At 44.0% G+C, this 19,100-nt stretch overlaps 1 protein-coding gene across 3 annotated transcripts in view; it reads left to right on the forward strand.

Annotated features, from left to right (window-relative positions):
* The first annotated feature begins 2,507 nt into the window (after positions 1-2,507).
* Positions 2,508-19,100, forward strand: part of LOC149357947 (caspase drICE-like) — a 37,788-nt gene continuing 21,195 nt past the window's right edge. The window contains exons 1-4 of one of the 3 annotated variants that reach the window (XM_089585006.1): positions 2,508-2,856; positions 6,087-6,129; positions 10,665-10,806; positions 14,393-14,540. In XM_089585006.1, coding sequence (XP_089441132.1) covers positions 2,811-2,856; positions 6,087-6,129; positions 10,665-10,806; positions 14,393-14,540 — 379 coding nt within the window. In that variant the 5' untranslated portion in view covers positions 2,508-2,810. Of the gene's footprint in view, positions 2,857-6,086; positions 6,130-10,022; positions 10,807-14,392; positions 14,541-19,100 lie in introns of those variants that run through there. The other 2 variants (XM_089585007.1, XM_089585005.1) reach the window with 2 other exon arrangements.

Here is a 19,100-nt window from a genome sequence, read left to right on the forward strand (position 1 = left end):
ACAAACCAATACCCACTTTGCACTGCATATAATGCCTTTTTGTTTACTTGCTCTATCGTTAGTAACTGGAAGTGCACTTCGTCCCGGCCACTGGCTTAATCATCATTAGCATCCTGATTATTTTCGATACTGTAGGGATCTGTGCAGAATTCTTCGACTAATTTAACTATCGTAACCATATTGGTGTTGACATTTCCCTCTTTGTCTCTTAAAGCGTGTCGCTTATTGATCCTCTCCATGTTATATACTTGCTTAGGTCATTTACCTTATGCCTATGGACAACCATTGACCGTTCTGCCAGCTTTGTCCTATGTACGCATAGAGTTTCTTACTACTACCTAGAGGGAAAGCTGGCGGCGCTGCACTTCAGCCACCATGGACGCTCAAAGCATCATGGGGCGGTGAGCTACTTGTTGCGGCACAGTCGTAGTTTTTCGGGAACACAGAGTGGCAGTACTAAGGCGTTTCATTCCGAAAACGTAGTTCGTGTGTGCGCAGACGACTTTCGCGCGAACGCAGTGTGCAAAAGCCATAGTAGTGAAGACGCGACGACACACGACGCCAATAAAAGGTTTTACTCTTCCGAAATTCCATTAAAAAACCTCTTAAAGTATCTAAACAACAACATTTTTTTTGAAAACATATTTACTTTTAAAAGTGCGCCTGTTAATTACGAAATATTAGTTTTTTTAGTGTTCATCACTTGGCCAATAGGAAAGCTAGTCATGTCTTATTTTAGGCAAACTTTGCACTTAAATGCTTTTCTGCTCGTTTGTTGCAATCATTAGACAAGATATTGAATGTTAGGACGTTTGTAGCTATCAAACAGCTTTATTTTTTTATTATTTTTTGGCCAAAAGTTGCAGTTCCGCAACAAGTAGCTCACCGCCCCATGATGCTTTGAGCGCCCATGGTGGCTGAGGTGGTCACGTGGGGTCTCCATGCAAACTCCCATAGACGGCTTGCCAGCTTTCCCTCTAGGTAATAGTAAGAAACTCTATGTATGTACGAGGTTAGATGCTTTCATATTTTGGCGTTTTTTTTAATAAGATCTTCCGCCTCCTACCTACAACTTCTATTACGCACTCCGTAATGATATTTGTGGTATTATTACTAACGCGAAAACATTATATATATATGACCCATCGGCAACGAAATCCGGCGTCGGCGTTGACCAGCAGCAGTGGTGCCAAAAAATCCCACGTGACATCACCGTGGTATGAAGGAAAACTAAAATTTCTTCCGGAGGTGCGGGGAATTGAACCCACGACTTTCAAATTGCGAGGCGAACACGCAACCTAAAAACCGGTATATCTAGATAACTCGATGCCACAAAATGGCAATAGATAAGCTTATCTTAAGCAGAGAAATTCAGTACCTCGCTGGAGAAAATGACCTCGATGAAAAATAAGCCTACTTCCGTGCTCTGAATGCGAAACCATTGTTTTCTTATTTTTATTTCCTTTTATTTGTTATTTCTCTCATCATGTACTTTCCAATTGTCTCGCGCGCTCCAGGTGGAGTCTGTCTATCGGATGGAATGAACGAGGACGCTAGCGCTGGCGGAAGCATATGCGACGAGTAAAGCAGACCCACAGAAAGTACAAGAAACGTGGGCACTACAAGCACGGGAGAGCGCGGCAAAGGACGTGCGAAGGAGGCTATATGAAAGTGTGCTTGAACGAAATAGAGAACTTGATCATAAAGACACTGTGGGAGTTTCGAAAGGATAATAAACTGCAACATTTTCGAGGAGTCTTTTTTTGGTCATCTGCATTCATAAGCGGATCAGTTCCATCTCTCGCACAGTGTCTTTTATATAGTATATCTTTTGTTGTTAGTTCCGCACTGATTGCAAGCTAACTGCAACGTACATGAGCAAAATTAATTCCCTTTGCATAATCTTCTACACGTTTTGCATATATCAGATGGGGGGGGGGGGGCTTATCGATCTGTTGCATGCAGCAATCGCTTGGGCGGACATATGGTCGCTGTGGCGCATCTATTCTTTTAATATTTTCGTTCGCATATCTATTTCTTCGAGCTCCTTTCTGTCTGCATGCGGCCGTAATAGCGTCTACTATTTCCCACTTTGTGGACTGAACGACGGACAAAATCTGTGGATAAAGAGAGGTGGAAATGTAGTCGTTAAATGCATTCCTGCATTAAAATCATGGATTTAGTACTCACAGCACCGCTGCGTGTTAGTTGAATTTAAAACGAAAGTTGTTGCTGCCGGCTTTTTCGTTGAGTGCCGCGCAGGTTTCAACTGTCGAAACAAATGCTAATGCATATAAATAAACCTGGCGGGTACAGGGCTGCATTAGTGATGTGCTATGACTGAAGTGTGTCGTAGTACCTCGTATATAAGATCGCAGTACGGTCGCAACTTGTGATTTCGCACTGAAACAAGAGAAACCGAAGCGTTTCCATGAAACCGAAACTCGTACCTCAGTGATGGTGGCGCTGCGGTGCGTATGGAGTACTGGAGAAAGAGGGTCTGTGGAGTGAGGTTTGTGCGAGGGAGCTGCCGGACTTCGAAGGGACAATTCCTTTTATCATTTCTTGTAAACGCTTATTCATCCACGAGCGCTGCGGTTTCGGCCGATTACGCCAACTGAGCAGCGGCAGCGGCGCAGCGGCAGCAGTTTAAGCTGTGCAGTTGTTCAAGGAGTTGTACGCGGCTAAAACTTCGAGCAGTTTGAGGTTCTTGGTAGGGCGCGTGCGTTCGCAAAGTTAACGGCGTAAGCTGCTGAGCGGTAATAGGCGGTAACTTTGAGAAGTCTGCGCGTTGCAAGCGACTTTCCAGGATGGCCAACGTCAGTGGGGACAGCTTTCAGGGGAACGACAAAAATGGTATGTATGGCAAAGTAAGCTCGCTATCGAAGCTTTTGTGAAGGGATTTCGCTTGTCAGCGTATTAATACGGCCTGGAGTTCTCTGCATTACCTTCCTTACTTTGTTTCGATGCTATACGTCGTGCGGGTTGCACACGGTTTAACTGGTTCTACTTCATCGTGGCTGACGATGTCGCATAAAACGTTTTCCGTTTTACTCCATCGGTAGAGCCGTAAAGCACGCCGCAGTGGTGCATATTTTGTGGGTAAGTTTCACAATCGCATCGCATTGTGCTCTAGCGGATTTCCCGCGATAAACGTGCTTGCGTCAAACAGCTCTGGCTCGCTGACTTGCTGTTTTGCGTGTGGTCTGCTTGCTTTTGCTACGAATTCCGAAATTAAAACGTTCACTGGGACTTGTGACAAAGCGTGTCGTTGGCTGGCGTTATAATGAAGTGTGAAAAAAAAAAGAAAAAGGCGAATTTTATTATTTTTCTCGTTGATCAGCCTTATTTCTCGATTGATTAGCTGTTGTCGTTACGGTTAAACGTGAAAAAAAAAAACGAACAAAAATTGCACGCACGAACAGATGCCTTGTATCCCGCTAAAGCTCAGGATCTTGAGAATTCCCTGTCCTTTGCTTCTCAATGCTTAATGCTGTAAGATTTCATGCAACTGAAGGGCACATATTAGATCCAGTTCACTGATTGAACTGTGGCCTGTGTTTTTTCTGGGTGCAGAATGACTGAAATTTCTGTAAGTGTAAAGTCCAGAGTAGTGTTGCAAGTCAGAAAGTGTGTTAACATAGCTTGTGCTCAATAAGTTTACATAATAACTTAACTTGTAGCTGTCAAAGCTTCAAACAGCCTTATCCGTAGCCTCTTAGAGCTGCATTGGTGTTTTCATGTAGCATTAGCACTTCTTCTTTATGCTTAAGGTCATTATCACATTATGCATCATATGGTATTTGCATATATGAGTTGTCTGTAATAAGGGAGTAATTACTCATTGGCATCCACTCAAGCGCAGCCAAACGGCTACAAAGGAAAGCCATACAGCTTTCTTGGAAACTTTGTAGTTAAAGAAAAATTCGTTCTGGTCCGGGGTTCAAACCAGGTACCACCGCTGGAGCAGTCGCTCTACAAACCTAGCTTACTGGGACGGCAAGCTTATGGTGGGGCGAGAGCGAATTGATCAATGACTCGAAGTGGGAAGAGTGTTGGTCAAATGTTTACGGGAATCCCCCAAGGTGCAGTAAATTTGTAATAAGGGAGTAATTACTCATTGGCATCCACCCTAGCGCAGCCATACGGCTACAGAGGAAAGCTATACAGCTTTCTCACGCCACTTTGGAGGATTCCCCTAAACATCTGACCAACACTGAGTTACCTGGTTGTTTGCACATCTGTGGTGAGGAAAACACAGGCACAGCAGCCTATTCTGGCTTGATACACAGTGCTAGAGCTCACTAGCTGATAGTCACAGCTGTTCTTTAGGCTTCTGTGAAGCCCAGGATTGTGCATCTAATTTTTTCTGGAGGGATGTGAACACATCATGTGCAAATTGCAGCTCCTGCTTCAAAAGAAGCCCATTGTTAGTGTTTAGTGTGTGTATTTTGCACTAGTTTTGGTATTTTATGTTTGGTATATTTTATTCAGTGTTTCTTCACAATGAGCTCTTCATGACAATATGTAGATAGCAGTAGTTCAGTGAGAATAGAGCAGAAATTTATTTAATTTTAGCGTGCTGTGGCGTGGCTTTATTTTTAGCTCTAATTGTTCTTTTTTTTTTCTGGCTTCAGTACACTGGCCAGGGGCAGTTCAAGTAATTGCAGTTCTTTTGGTCTTAGAGCCCTCTTAATGTAACAGTTAACATAACAGTCTCTAGCTTTTGAAATGTTTTTTTTTTTATTTTGTTTCCTTCTCTCGAAACGTGGTTCTGAGGTGCCTGTATTTCTGTGCTAAATTTCAACTGATGTGCCTTGTGTGCATAAGGGATGGGTTGCTCACCCAGTTCACAAAATGAAAAAAGCACTTTTGATGTTAGGTCAGAAAAACATTGCTATGCAAGATCTGTGCAACATCTTTTGGGGAGCTTTGCAGTGATGAAAAAAGGTTAATGCAAATTGCAGGTAATGTGTTTCTGGCCTGTGCCTAATGCTGTTGTATCTTTTTCTGCCACTCATGGACATCCGGTTAGTTTTTCTGCAGTTTTTTATTACTCAGCCTTTTACTGTGTCATTGACAAAATTTATTGTGGATATGAAAAGAGCACCATAACTGGATGCTTTTTTTTTGTCATTTATGAGTACTACCACCGTGCTTAATGTGTACTAAATTATTAGGCTGCTGAAGGTAACAAAGCCTGCAACACATGATGGTTTCATTCAAATAATAAGGAATGTTTTTTTATTCGTCTGTGTCAGCTAGGATTAAATGCTTGTATAATCGTGCCTTGCAGATGTAGTCTGTGTGAAAATCGTATTGGCTGCTTTAACTGTAACTTAAGTTGACATCACTGAGAGCACGGTATGCAGCTTTTGTGTTACTGGTGGTGCTGTGAAGTCTCAGCAAGTGCGGTACTCGTGTGCTCTGTCTGTAAATTGCCAACACATTTGCACTGCCCCAGGTGTCTTAGTGCCACGTGGGGACAACTCTGATCATACACAGAGTAGCTCACATACTGGGAGACTCCAGCTCATGCTGCAAAAGTGAAGTGAATGAGACGGACCTTTGCCACCGCATGCAAATTTAGTAGACCTAATGAGAAAGAAGACTAGTGGAGAGGTTCAAAAATAAATGCAAGTTGCTGTTTAATTAGCTTATCTTTTTGAGACGGGGGAGGGGGGAGCAAAGACTAGTGCACAAGGTTTATGGGGCGGTATAAGGCAAGCATAGGTCCACATTGCCAGACAAAGGCATAAAGCTAAACTCTCACAGGTAATTCAGGAGGGTTGTGATGATCGGCCTTCTCTCTTTGTGCAGATTAGGGACATGTGGAATGACATGTCTGTGGCCAAGAATGAGATACTGGGACAGGTGTTCTGACCGTGTGATCAAAACTGTTGATGCGTTGTTTAGGTCACAGTTGCTTTGTTGTAGGTGTTCATTGTGGGCTAGTTGTTGAAAGTGTTTAGGGCATTGCAGATTGTTGCGAAAAAAATCTTATCCTTGCTGTGCAATTCAGTGTATGCTTCTGGTACCTACATTGTTTAAGAATATTCATTTATTGTTTGCTCTTTCTTCTCCAGCCAACAGCACCAGTGAGGTTGATGCCAGGAACATTTTCGGGGGGTATGTGACTTTCGTTTTGTTCCTAACAGCACTAAGTACAAGGCAGAGAAGGCAGTCACTGATAGATTGCTGAAAGAGTATAGGATTCAGTTCAATGACATTCATTTTAGTGGATAAGCCTCATATGGAGGGCAGCCTGAGCCACCAATTGGAGTGGCCCCCAGTATTGAAATTACATAAATGGCTGTAGCATGAGGCCAAGCATCTGCAACTGTAAGCCCCGAATAATAATGCTACTGAAAGTATCAGTAATGTAAATTTTAATTGAAAGTAGTGGAAGTACCAGAATTGGTTTTCATTACTGTTCGGTAGTTGGTTGTGAATGCGGGTAAACAGTAAATGCAGGTCGCTTACTTCTACCGTCATTGTGAAAACGCTACCCACGGAGGCCTGGCCATGGGTCGCGTTTTAGTGATGACAGTTGACTTTGAACAATGAAAACTCAAAAACTTAAATGCAGCTAAAAAAAATTTCCACATTTAATGAAATGTGCTTGTCCCATGAATATGCCAAATATGCATTTTTTTCAATTTGATGTTAAGTGATTGAGCCTCTAATGTGCATAATTTTTGGTCTTTTCGGAGTGCCACGTCTAAATAACTGCCCACTATAGCCAAAAACCGCTCACGACGTTCCAAGATTAACATTTCCTTTAAGTGCTGCATAACTGCACTCTTTTTTGGTACAATAGTTTTTCCCAAACGCATCCTTCAAACAGGCAAGTTGAACAAAAGTATTGTTTTATGTACTGCTTTTTTTGCTGACTGCACTCGTACCAACAATTATTGCTATTGGCAGTGCATACGGTTTAAACGTAAATACACTTATCTTAAGCGTTGTCTTTCTCTTACAAGTGGGAGGACCACAGCTATTGCGCATTGGCAAAAATGGCCGTGACCGTGAAAGCGAAGGGACCCTCACCTTAAAGAGTAAAAAATTGGTACAAAACTTGAAATTTCCGAAAATTTTTATTCACCTGAGTTTCTTGGCATTCTGTACGTGCATCTTGTGTATAATTAGGTGTTGGACTTTTCGGTATAAGATGAAAAAAATTATTGACGATTCAACCGTTTTTGTAAATGTGTTGTATGAGCGATAGCAGTTTTCCACACCTACGAAGCCACGTCAGGCTACAAAGAACCCTGTTAAGATCCATGGCATAAGCATCTCTTTTGAAATCAAGTCCAAAAGGTAGGAAGTTTTGCTAACCATTTTCCGCTTAATGACTGCGAGAATGCAATGGTCGTCCTCGATTTTACGTGGCAAAGTCTTGAGCATGGTTTCTGTCTCTACTGGAACATGAACAATCAGCCCCTTGATCCTGCACTGATCAAAGTTTACAAGAGTCAGCAAACCTGCATGAACGGGATTTGGTGGGAGACCAGCTATTCTGCAACTGAATTTAACGAAAGGAAATGTGTAGGTTTGAGAGGATATACAGACTGATCAGCTTACTGTCCATCGCCTACTAGGTATTCACTAAGGTAATCGCTAATAGAGTCAGGACAACCTTAGACTTCAATACCAAGTGACGAGGCAGGCTTTCGTAAAGGATACTCGACAATAGACCATATTCACACTATCAGTCAGGTGATAGAGAAATGCACAGAATATAACCAACCCCCTCATGTAGCCTTCACTGATTACGGGAAAGCATTTGACTCAGTGGAAACCTCAGCTGTCATGCAGGCATTGGGAAATCAGGGTGTAGAAGAGTGTTATGTGAAAATATATCATATTCCTTCATAAAGTCAGCAATAAAATTCCTATGAGGAAGGATGTCAGGAAGGGAGAGACGATCTCGCCAATGCTATTCACCGCCTGTTTACAGGAGTTATTCCGAGGCCTGGAATGGGAAGAGTTGGGGATAAGAGTTAATGGAGAATACCTAAGTAACCTGCGATTCGCTGATGACATTGCCTTGCTAATTCACTCAGGACACAAACTTCAAAGCGTGATCATTGAGCTGTATGAAAACACGGCCTGTATGAATCCCAACTCCCGCCTACCCATGCAATACCCGTGGGCAGTGACCCGACAACTGAGGATTCCGGCTGTCTTGGAGGTGTAGTTCTTCGTTGTTCTTGCCATGCGTTATTGCTGCTTTTGAGGCGCCCAACCAAACGCACGAGTGATCAAAGCTCTGCCGACACAATGATTAGCAATTCATTTCAATGAAAGTTATTTTGCTAGGAATTAATAACTTTTGCTGTGAAATTACTGCGTGCAGTGTAGTTCATTTTATTGCTAAATTAAAAGACCAAAAAGTAATTCAATGCATTACAAGTTACTGGAAAAAGTAATTAAATTACAGTAATTTCATTACAGTAATTTAAACACTCCAGTAATTTAAATCTTATCCATATTGCTAATGGCATTGCCCCCTTTGTCTCTTAATGAATGCATCTGTTTTTTGCCTCTGTCTAGTTTTCTCTTCACCACTTTTAGGCTACCTGCATTCTTTAGAGCATGCTTGATCCTCCATATTAAACTTCCTTACGTCGGCTAACTTGCGCCTATTGATTAACATAGATAGTTCTGCCAGTTCTATTCTGTCTGTGGGGTTAGATACCTTAATGCTTCGGTGTTTGTTAATTAGATCTTTTGTCTACTGAGGTACATCTCCAGTATCCTGTCGAACCAACCAACTGCCTACTTCTACTGCGCATTCCGTAATGAAGCTGTGGTATTATTGTTAATTGCTTGAACATTAAGGTCATCGTCTTAAGTAAAAGCCGAATATCTGTTCTGCAACAAGGTCCTGAATTCCTCTACTTCCCCCTAACTGCTTACTCGTTAATGGGCTTCCATTTCACTAGTTTCTTCGGCTCCCTCTTCAAGTCTAGGCTAATTTGAGACCTTACCATCCTGTGGTTGCACCTTTCCAAGGACCTCAATACCCTGAAGAATGCCAGGGTGAGCGCATAGTATGAAGTCTATTTCATTTTTCATCATATCATGGGGCTCTACCACGTCCAGTTCCTGTTTTCTTGTTTGTGGAAGAAGGTATTCATGATCCTTAAATTATTTCTCTCTGCGAACTCTACTAGTAATCACCTAGTGCCTGGTCTCCAGCCCTTTTCTTTCCTACCTTTGCATTGAAGTCGCCCATCAGTACAGTGTACAGTGTTTTTACTTAGCTTTATTTACTGCTATGACACTAAAAAAAGAAATAAACAATAAAGGTACACAGAGTTCAGTTTTCCAAATGCAGTTTTAACTGAAAAGGTCAATATTTTCAGCGTGCAAGGCATAGTCAAAGTTTAAAATTGATGGTTAACGAGCGCAAGAAAGACGACAACATGGTGCTCTGTGTCGTGTTGTCGTCTTATTCTCTTCGTCTTTCTTGCGCTCGTTAGCCATGAATACGCACCAGCTAGCCCAACTTCTTATGTTGAAAATTGACTTAAGTAGGAAACACAGGGGCATGATGGGACGATGGCATTGTTTGATAAGCATTGTAGTTCTCCAAATTTGACATATAGCTCAGCTTGCTTACACGCCTCTGCAGACCGGGAAGCACCACCTTCCTTGCGCCTACTGTGGTCGGGTACAACTCAAGAACGGAGCGGTTTTTTCCCGACAAAGTACCCCCTTTCCAGCCAGTGGCATCGGCTGATTCGCATGAACCTGCTGGCATGACAATGCAGGGAGGGGACTGTCCTCGACCTTGGGAGGAAGGGACTACCCCCTTTCATCAGCCACTCCCTGCATTTCCCCGCTAACGGGGTCATGAGAAACTGTTGATTCCATTTGCTGGAAAGGGGGTCCTTTGACAGGGAAAAGGCACTTTGGTCTTGTGTTGTATCAGACTATAGGTAAGCACTGTTTGCTCACTATCATCACCCGCTTAGAGCAGTTAGTCAGGAAGGTTTACCGTCTACATGCACGACACTGATTTGAAATGATTTATGGGAGTCACGAAAAAGTGGCTTGTTCTGGCTACAGGAGCAATTTATTCGTAGTTTCATCACCGCCATGAACCCGCAGACCACAGGATGCCCTGCCCTCTCGTTCAGCCCAGCGCGACAACACTACGGTAACATGTCAACCTAGTTCTTAGAAGTAAATGTCCACTTGCATTCATGTCTGCCAGCTGTCTAACTTGCGTTGCTCTTTCAATGACAGTAGCAGTTCCCTGTACGAGCGCAAATTCAATTACTGCCATTTCAGCCTTAATTACTGGTAAATAAACTGTTCATACTGACGAAAACACCGAGATAGACTAAGTGACTTTTGACCTTACAGGACTGTCGCAGTAGATTGCTGGAAAAAGTCAGTGATTCATTTGTCGATAATATTTGCGAAAAAAAAAAAAAAGAAATGAAACTTATGTTTTGAAATTAACACCGAAAAAAGTCTGCCGAATTAAAAAAAAATTAAAACCGAAAGGTCCAACACCTGTGTATGGTAGTGATGCTCTCTCTCTCAGTGTTCTGCGTGGTGTCCCTCGCTGTCGAGTGTGCTGTGCTGCCTCTGTGTTGTCATGCTCCCTGTGCCGTCCTTGCCCAATGTCGCAATCATGGGTGTGGCAGTCTGTCTTCGGGCTGCTGTATGCCCAGAATGTTCAGCAAGCGGCCGCCCACTCAGTACCCCGTGCTGCCCACATCGCTGGAGGCAGAGGAGTACAACATGGGGCACCCCAACCGCGGGAAGTGTGTCATCTTCAACAATAGGGTGAGTGATGGTCGAGGAAGTACTGTCGACATAATTTTTTTTTTGCTTGAGAAAGACCACTAGCCAGGTGCCTTTCTCGATTGTGGGTGCAAGCGTGAAGTGCTTGTTGCAGTGTGCAGCCTAGTATCCATTGCTGTAATGCCATCAGGCCTTCAATGTCTCGCTGCCTTTGTGCAACCAAGCAGGCCATTGGCTGAGTTGGAATCCATCCATTGCGATGAAAAAAAAAACAAACGCTGTTGGAGAGATGGGCTTTAATGAAAAGCAAAAAATGCACATGTGGTATGTGTGGGATGCAGTGCACATATCATATTTTACACTTTTCTTCTCTATCCCCTGTCTATCCAGTGCGATATATATTTTTTTCTTCATTGTGAAGGACAGCTTCTCGCGTGACTGACTTCATTGCATTGAAGTTTCTGCTTCCAAGGCCACTGGTTTGACTAATCATTGGGATTTTTTCTAGCGCAGATATGACAGTTCTGAATGGCAGATTTCAAGCTTTGCTGTGAAGTTTGCTTTTGGTTTTTAAAACTTGCTCATTGTAGCTTCTGAAATGCCACTTGCAAGCATTTCATGCTCTATGAAAGTTTATTTGTGCTTGTTAAGGTAAGGCACCTAAAACTCTTTAAAGGTGGATGCAGGTTTCAGAGGTGAATGTTGTTATTTTTTTGAGTACAGCTGTGAAATTTGGCATGCTTATTGGAAAGCCGAATGAATGCTTGAATATAAAATATCACTGAAATATCTTGAGTAGTTTTTTTATATGCTGTATTGGTGTACCAAACTTCCAGAAAGCTTTGCGTGACAATAATGCATGGTAAGAGTCAGTAGTCACCCTTTACCCAACAATGCATGGTAGGAGTCAGTAGTCACTCGTAGGTTTTACCCAAAAGGAATGGTTGATGCACTCACCTTCTCCAAATATTTTTAGCAGCCTGACATTTTTCTATATAGAATTTTATATCCACACTTGTGTAATGTACTCATTGTTGTCATGTCAAATTAGTGACAACATAAAGAATGAAAGAATTCGCACTATAAGAATGCCACTGCATAAAGAATTTATCAGGAAACACAGTGCAACAAACTGCGTGAAAATCAGTTGTGAAAATTGTTGTGCTACGCTTTGTGCAAGCAGGGCAGTCAGGTCAAAAAACTCGTATGAGATAACTGGTATTTTCGAGGAGATTTCAGCCAGTTTTTTGCTACATACCATCAGAAAAACATTTTTTAAAGTCATTTCTGTGCTGTTTTTTGGGAAATTTTTTTTGGGCATATTTAGAATGACCTTATAGGTATGAAATCTGGTGTTTTCTAAAATTAATTTTTCTCGAAATTTTCTTGATTTTTGTGATATCTCTTGGTGGACTGTGCTTTTCTCTCTTGAATGAAGAGAAACTAAACTTGAGAGGTTTAAGAATATTGCAGAAAGGTTACTAAGGTTACTTGTCAGCCTCGCATTTGAAAAGTGGTGATTATGGCTTTGCGTAATGGAAGCCTTGTTCATATGGTGTTCACATCTTTGCTAAATAAGGATAGCAGCTGGCAGAACATTTAGTTTACATGTATTGCTCAGCCTTAAAATTGATGATTGAGCCACAGTTTTCACTTATTGAAGGTTTATTTGTCCTAATTTTAGTTCTAGCACATTGAGAAAAACATACTCCACTTGTCGCCGATAGTTCGAAAAAACTTTGGTGCAACACTTACAGGTGTTAACCCAGTTCACATCTCATAAGTATTAAATTTTTTTCCTGAGCTGCTGCCACTGCACATCATCAGCAGGACCTGCCTAAATTGTAAGCAAGTCTGGGATGAGGCTTGCATTCCTCGTTTTGCAGTTTGCTTATGACAGTTCGTGTCCTGGTCTCTTGGATTCCGCTTGGCAGGAGTGGCTAACCATGAGCTGGTCCTCTCTGGGCAAAAGTCTAAACCCACACTTGTAGAACAGGTGTGAACTCAACAGAAAGTGAATGGGATGCATCTAGCATGACAAGGCAGGGTGCAGATATTAAAGGTGCACTGAAGAGGAATCTGAACTCGTCTTTTTGCTGCAGGAACTCAATCTACACATTCCGAGCATTCTTAGAAACTTCGACTTATTGCCCTGTGTGGCCGATTTCCCTAATTAAATCGGATTAACGTCCGGCTCCCGCCATTATTTTTTGAATTCTCCCCGTGCGGTGGGCGGAGTCGACCAACGCGTGGAGTGCCCTTCAACCAGCTCCGTGGAGGCTTTGCTTTCGCTTTATTTTGTTTTTTAGGTTTTCATGAATAAATAGTTTCATTCGCAGATAATGTAGCCACAAAATAAGCCCGCAGAAATAAAAATATGTGCGGAATATTTGCTTCTATGGATTACTACGTATTACTCTGCCGATGGCAGAGCGGCAAGCCGCCACGGGACTGGGTGAAAGGCACTCCACGTGTCGGTACGGGGAGAATTAAAAAAAGAAAAGGTGGGAGCCGGACGTTAATTCAATTTCATTAGGGAAATCGGCCACACAGGGCAATAAATCGAAGTTTCTAAAGCCCCACTTCCGAGGCGTACGGGCGGAGCGCCTACGTGCACGGGCGTACGCTGGAGCCTGTCTGCGCATGCGCGAGGCGCAACGCGCGAGCAGGCGCGAGCAGGGCGCAGATATCTGTGCATGTCAGATATCGGCGCCTGCGCACAAGCGTCAGTTGACAACTATCGGAGGACTGCGGGGCTCTCGAGGACTTTTTTCTTCATAGCTTCGTGTTCCCCGAACTTTTCTTCGCGGTTTAATTCGTCCTTTCAGCGCCCCCCAACCATCTTTTGTTCATGGCTTGACATTCTTTTAGTCGGCTTGGGAGGGGGAGTGAGCCAGCACCAGTAGCATGGAGGTGAATGCCACTTTTCGACGCCCGTCGCGGCGTGTGCTGGGCGCGCAGGCGCTTCGCGTGTACGCCTGGGAAGTGTCCATCGAGGTGGGGCTTAAGAATGCTCGGAGCGTGCAGATTGAGTTCCTGCGGAAAAAAGACGAGTTCAGATTCCTCTTCACTGCACCTTTAAAGGAAGGAGCCATGAAGTGGCCGCGTGCCTGGACTTGCAACTGCTTTAAATATGTGCAGATAGTGTGATGGTAATGATGCTGGTAATGCACAGCTGGTGTGGAGACTACTCTTTGCATTCCTGCACCTTAGCAAACCCTGGAAATGCAGGGACCTCTGTGAATCATTTAGTAAATTATCATTTTTACTACGACACCATAAATTTTTGAATATCTGCATCAGAATGATGACTTTGACATGTGGGAATAGTGGCGTATATTAGGACTTACCAGGTAATAATATGAGGCATGGGAGCCCATGGGTGTTTCACCGAGACCAAACTCCTACAAGCTAGAAATAAGAACTTTAGTAAAGGGCTTGTCAGGCAGGTTTTGCTATATTTGATATTTATTTTGCTTTTGACGAAAATTATCGCGTTCTTTACTGTATATTCCATTGTTCCTTTTCTGAGAAACTTTTTGACTGCACAGCAGTAAAGTTCCCATCTCTTCAGGGTGTGAAACCAAAGCCCGTTGCATTTTCGCACTGCTCTGCTCTGATCCTGCAGTATTTTGAGGCCCACACGAAGCTGAGTGAACGACGAGGCACAGACCTGGATGCTGAGAATCTCTACTTTCGCTTCCGGGAATTGGGCTTCGAGCCGGTCATTCATGCAAACTTGTCTCGCAAGGACATGCTGGAGGAGCTGGAACGACGTAAGTTGAACCACTGACCTTGCATGGCTTTCATAATGCAGAAGCAAGAGCCAGTCATTGTGAAGATAATGGAAATGCATTGAATGGCACTACGTACGATTTTAAAGTCCTCGTGCAGTGTATACTATAAATTGCAATGTTGGCTCGTTTCGAGAGTTTGGCTAAGGTGTTATTCCGTGGAGATGAAATTTGGACACAGTGGAATAAATACAGTCGACGACCGATTTTTCGGACTCTCTAGGGACCGCGAAAACGACCGAAAAATCGGGCAGTCCGGAAAATCAAATTTCACCGAAAAAATCGCGAACTTATTTCCACTATGCCGGAGAAAGCGGCCAATTGTATTGCACACATTCTAAAGCTCCTCATGAGTCTATTTTGCCGCGCGAAATACCCTATAAACGCGTATAAGGGCCGCACTTTTTTTTTTCCAGATTCGAGGGCCAATTTTCGGGGTGCTGCCCATACACGCGATATGCGAAAAAAAATTTTTTTTAAAGTAAAAACACACCAACCAGGGATTGAGCGACATTTATTCTACGTTCAATCGTCACTCGCGAAGTATTTAGACTCCTGAGCTGGTGCTGCGCTCTGGTGCACGCTCATGCCAAAAGAAGCCGCGCAGCATGTCCGCTGTCAACGCGTAGCCGTTGTTCCGAAATTCCATCACATAGAGGAGCAGCTCTTCTTCCAGTTCAGGAAACTCGCACGGCTTGCCTCGGAAAGCGCGCTTTTTGCAGCTTGTGTTTCTCTTTTGGTTGCACTATCATCGGACGCACTTCTCGGCCACGTCGAATTTCCCGCCCGCCGCACGCTTTCCGACCGCGTTCGAGAGCTAACTCCCAGCCGTGTAGCTTAAGGTGCTTGCCCATCGCGCTAAAACTGTGAAGCTCGGCGGCAGCACGCGAAAGCCACTATCACGGCGAACGCGCTAGCACGCATGCTAACACGCCACGAAAGGCTGGAGCTGGGGATACTGATGCCGATGTGAACAGCGGAAAATCGCGGCAGAGAAAAGATAATGATCACGGCGCCATCCAACGGCGCCATCCATAGACGGCACTTGGAAGCTCCGGTGCGCGCGCGTCGCCTCCGCGAACGGCGCAGCGCCGGAGCAGATCGCGGCCGAGATAAGATCCGGCGGCGCGATAAGATCCGGCGGCGCGGCGCGGCCCGAAGCGCGCTTCAATCGCGGAGGCCACGGCGTGCGCGTAGCCTCCGCGATCAAGCGCTCCGCGATCGTATTCGCGTTCCGTGTTCGGGACTAAAGACTCGGCACAGATGAGTTCCGTGAACTCAGACTACGGTTAATGTTCGTGCGGTGGAAGACATTCAAGGACAGTACGAATTCGAAAACACGCGAGCGCAATGTGCCGACTCGCGCAGAATTTCAGCGTCGCAAGAGGCTCCCTTTAAGCTTGAATTTCGTTTTGTTTGATCAAGTTTTCGATATCTCCTGCAGTCTGAATTAATGAGGTTCCACTGTACACATTATATGGCGGCTTGGGTACTGGCGGCGAGTGCGAACGAGGTCCGAAAAATCGAGTGGTCAGTTGCGGTGCGTCCGAAATTTCAAGCGCTCTTACACATTGGCTCTATGGGCCATGTCGCGGTGCCGCGAAAAAGTCCGAATAATCAAGCATGTCCGAAAAATCAGGTGTCCGAATTTTCGGTCGTCGACTGTATAACGCTGGTGTAGGGAGTGAAAGAAAACTAGAGTGTACGAGTGAAAATGTGTCTAATACTGCTTAGGAGATAGTGATTTGAGTTTTGCACCCATTGTTACTACTTCCATATGGGGATTGCAGGCCAGTGAAGCATTTTGAACAGGCGTGGCATGTCTGGCACCTGTCAGGCAGATGGTCAAAACAGCAGCATTTAATTTGTTGTTGTTGTGTTGGGTTTTATGAATTCCCTGAGCCTACCATGCGCCAAATGTTGGGTAAATGTCTGCTGGAGTAGAACTAAATGTCGCAATACAGTGCAGGCTGTTCAAACATTTGCCTCTGTTAGGAATATAAAAATTTGTTCAGCATCTTCGAGAAGCAAGCTGAAGTGGAAGGAAATGTACTCATCATAAAACTACATGAGATACTTTTGCCTTAGCTTCTCAGGATTTGTGCATTAGAACTATAAATATGGCCTGCTGTTGTTGTCACATATCTACATAATTTGCGTATAGGCTTTTATTGTTTTGTGAGTGTGAAGCTGTGCATAATGTGTGAGTGTCCAGTGTGAAGACGGCATGAAATCTCTTCGACAAAGTGTTCTTTGTGTCTTATTCCATGTGTCCTGCCATTTAGTACATTTGTGTTTACTGTGCACTGGCATGAAATTCCTGTGGGGCATGTCTGCTGCCTTGATTGTACTGCTGCCAGCTTGTATAGCACATGAATCATCTCTCTCCACTTATCACGACCACTTATCACGACCCAGCAGAGCCTTATCATATGTCCTTGTCTAGTGACTGTGTTTTTAAGGGTACTAATGGTTTGAGTGTTTTTGGAGTGTAGTGCTTTCAGTAGGCTGAGGGAATATATGTGTAGATAATGCTGTTTTTGATGTTCTCATTTTAAAATTTTTCCACAGTGCCACAGACAGCATAACTTTCGGAAGTAAAAATTGACGTGCATTGCAACAGTCTGATTAGTTTCTCTACTTAATTGTGCTGCATCACTTTCTGCATAAATTGCCATTTTCAAACCGTCTGTGTAGAATTTTGTGCAATCCTCATATTTTTCCTTTGGTGTGTGATGTTTTTGTAAAAATGTTTTTGTGTTTTTTTTTTGTGTGTGTGGAAGTACGTTAAGGTGATATCACAATGGTGGGGAGGATGTACTAAGGTTGTAGCAGATCATGTGTTTGGGCCATGTAGGGCAGTTCATAGCCAGAAAATTTTCTCGGGTGGGGCTCAGGACAAATGAATGGTGAAGGCTGGGAGGTGGGGGGGCGTTCCAGAAATTGAAATAAACAAAAAACGGGCAAAAGAAAGGCTCTGTGGTGCCTGGAAGAGTGAGCAGATACTCAGAAGGTTCTCTGGTGTACTTTTTGCGCTTTTCTAAAAAAAAATGATTGGTCTGTGTTACTGTATTACTGGCTGCACAATCACGTGAAAACAGGGGTCATTGTGGGTGTGCCGAAAATCTGACTTGATTGGCCAAAGTGACCTTTCTGACTGTGGCTCTCAGTGGAGCTGAATGTCAAAGAGGTTTCTGATGATGATTTCTTGCGTGTTAGGGATACTTTGAGAAGTATCGCTATCCAGGCTTATGAGCGCCACGGCAACTATCAGATACATTCAGGACTTCAGGAGATTGACGGAACAAACAAGACCTGTTTTGCCTGTTCACTAAAAAATTGCATCTAAAGACATGTATGCTCCAAAAAAGTGCTTTGCTTATCATTAATGAAGTGCACACCGTAGAGGTCTTGACGGCTATCATATCGCTCTTTGCATGGCTCGAAGTTACATTTTGCGCCTCTTTTATCATCCAAAAAGTCGAAAAAACCAAGATCGCTACCTAGTTCTACATATAGTCAGTGCTTTCCACTATGCGACAACTGAATACAGTTGCTGACTGATTTTTTGGACTCGGCGGGACCGGAAAAATGGTGCGAGTAATCACAGTCCAAAAATCGGCCAACTTAAAAAAATAAACTTTTCTGCGAAAAACCGGCTTTCAAAATCGCGAAAATCACTGCTCCCCATGTTCCTCCTGCAAGCGATAATATTAGACTCTGTCTGAGTCATAGCCGTGCTTTCCTCATGCCCGCACCCTATCACATCATGATACCAGATAGTGCGACGCGGCCGTGGTCATGCCGCGAATGAATGGACTCGCTGTGCGAAGCAAGAAGTCAGTTTGCATGGAGCAATGACGTTCGCGAATACGCGAGCGGAAGCGAGTGCCTCCGAATGCAGTCCCCCCCCTCCCCCCTCCTCCTCCCGTCTACCGCGTTTGCTGCCCCGCACCACGGCGGACGCTGCAGCTGTCCCGCTGTACCGTTTTAAATGCGATCGTGCGCCCTTTGTAGGCCATTTTGATGGCAATGGAAAGCATCTCATTATATCGAATGGCAACGATGTAGAACAAATAGCCAAGCCTATCCAAGCCAGTCCAATTGTGCCCGCCGAGCAAACGGGTTGGTAGTGACAGCGATGCCCGCTCGCGTCTATATTAGGCCGAAATAACAAACTTTCGGTTGAAAAACACTCACCACAATATTGTTGGTGTCTGTTTTAATCCGAAAATTCGAACTTTTAGACTCCACAAAGGCCGAAATATCGGTCGTGAAAATGTACATGTTCCTATGAGGTGCGCGACGGTTCCTCAGCGAAGTCTGAAATATTGCACTATTCCGAATTATTGGAGTCCAAAATATCGGTTGGCTACTGTAGTATGAAAAAAAGTACAGCTGTCACCAAATGAGGTCTACTGCACCGTGCAGCCAGCAGCTGAATTTTTTCCGAAACCATGCGAGACCACGCCAGTTGCACTTACACTGATACGTCCTCTGGGACTAGGCCATTAAAGATTTTCACGTTTCGAGACTGGTTTA

The sequence above is a fragment of the Amblyomma mixtum genome, chromosome 3 (genome assembly GCF_055824585.1).
Source record: "Amblyomma mixtum isolate Tamu chromosome 3, ASM5582458v1, whole genome shotgun sequence".
In the NCBI taxonomy this organism is placed as follows: Eukaryota; Metazoa; Arthropoda; class Arachnida; order Ixodida; family Ixodidae; genus Amblyomma; species Amblyomma mixtum.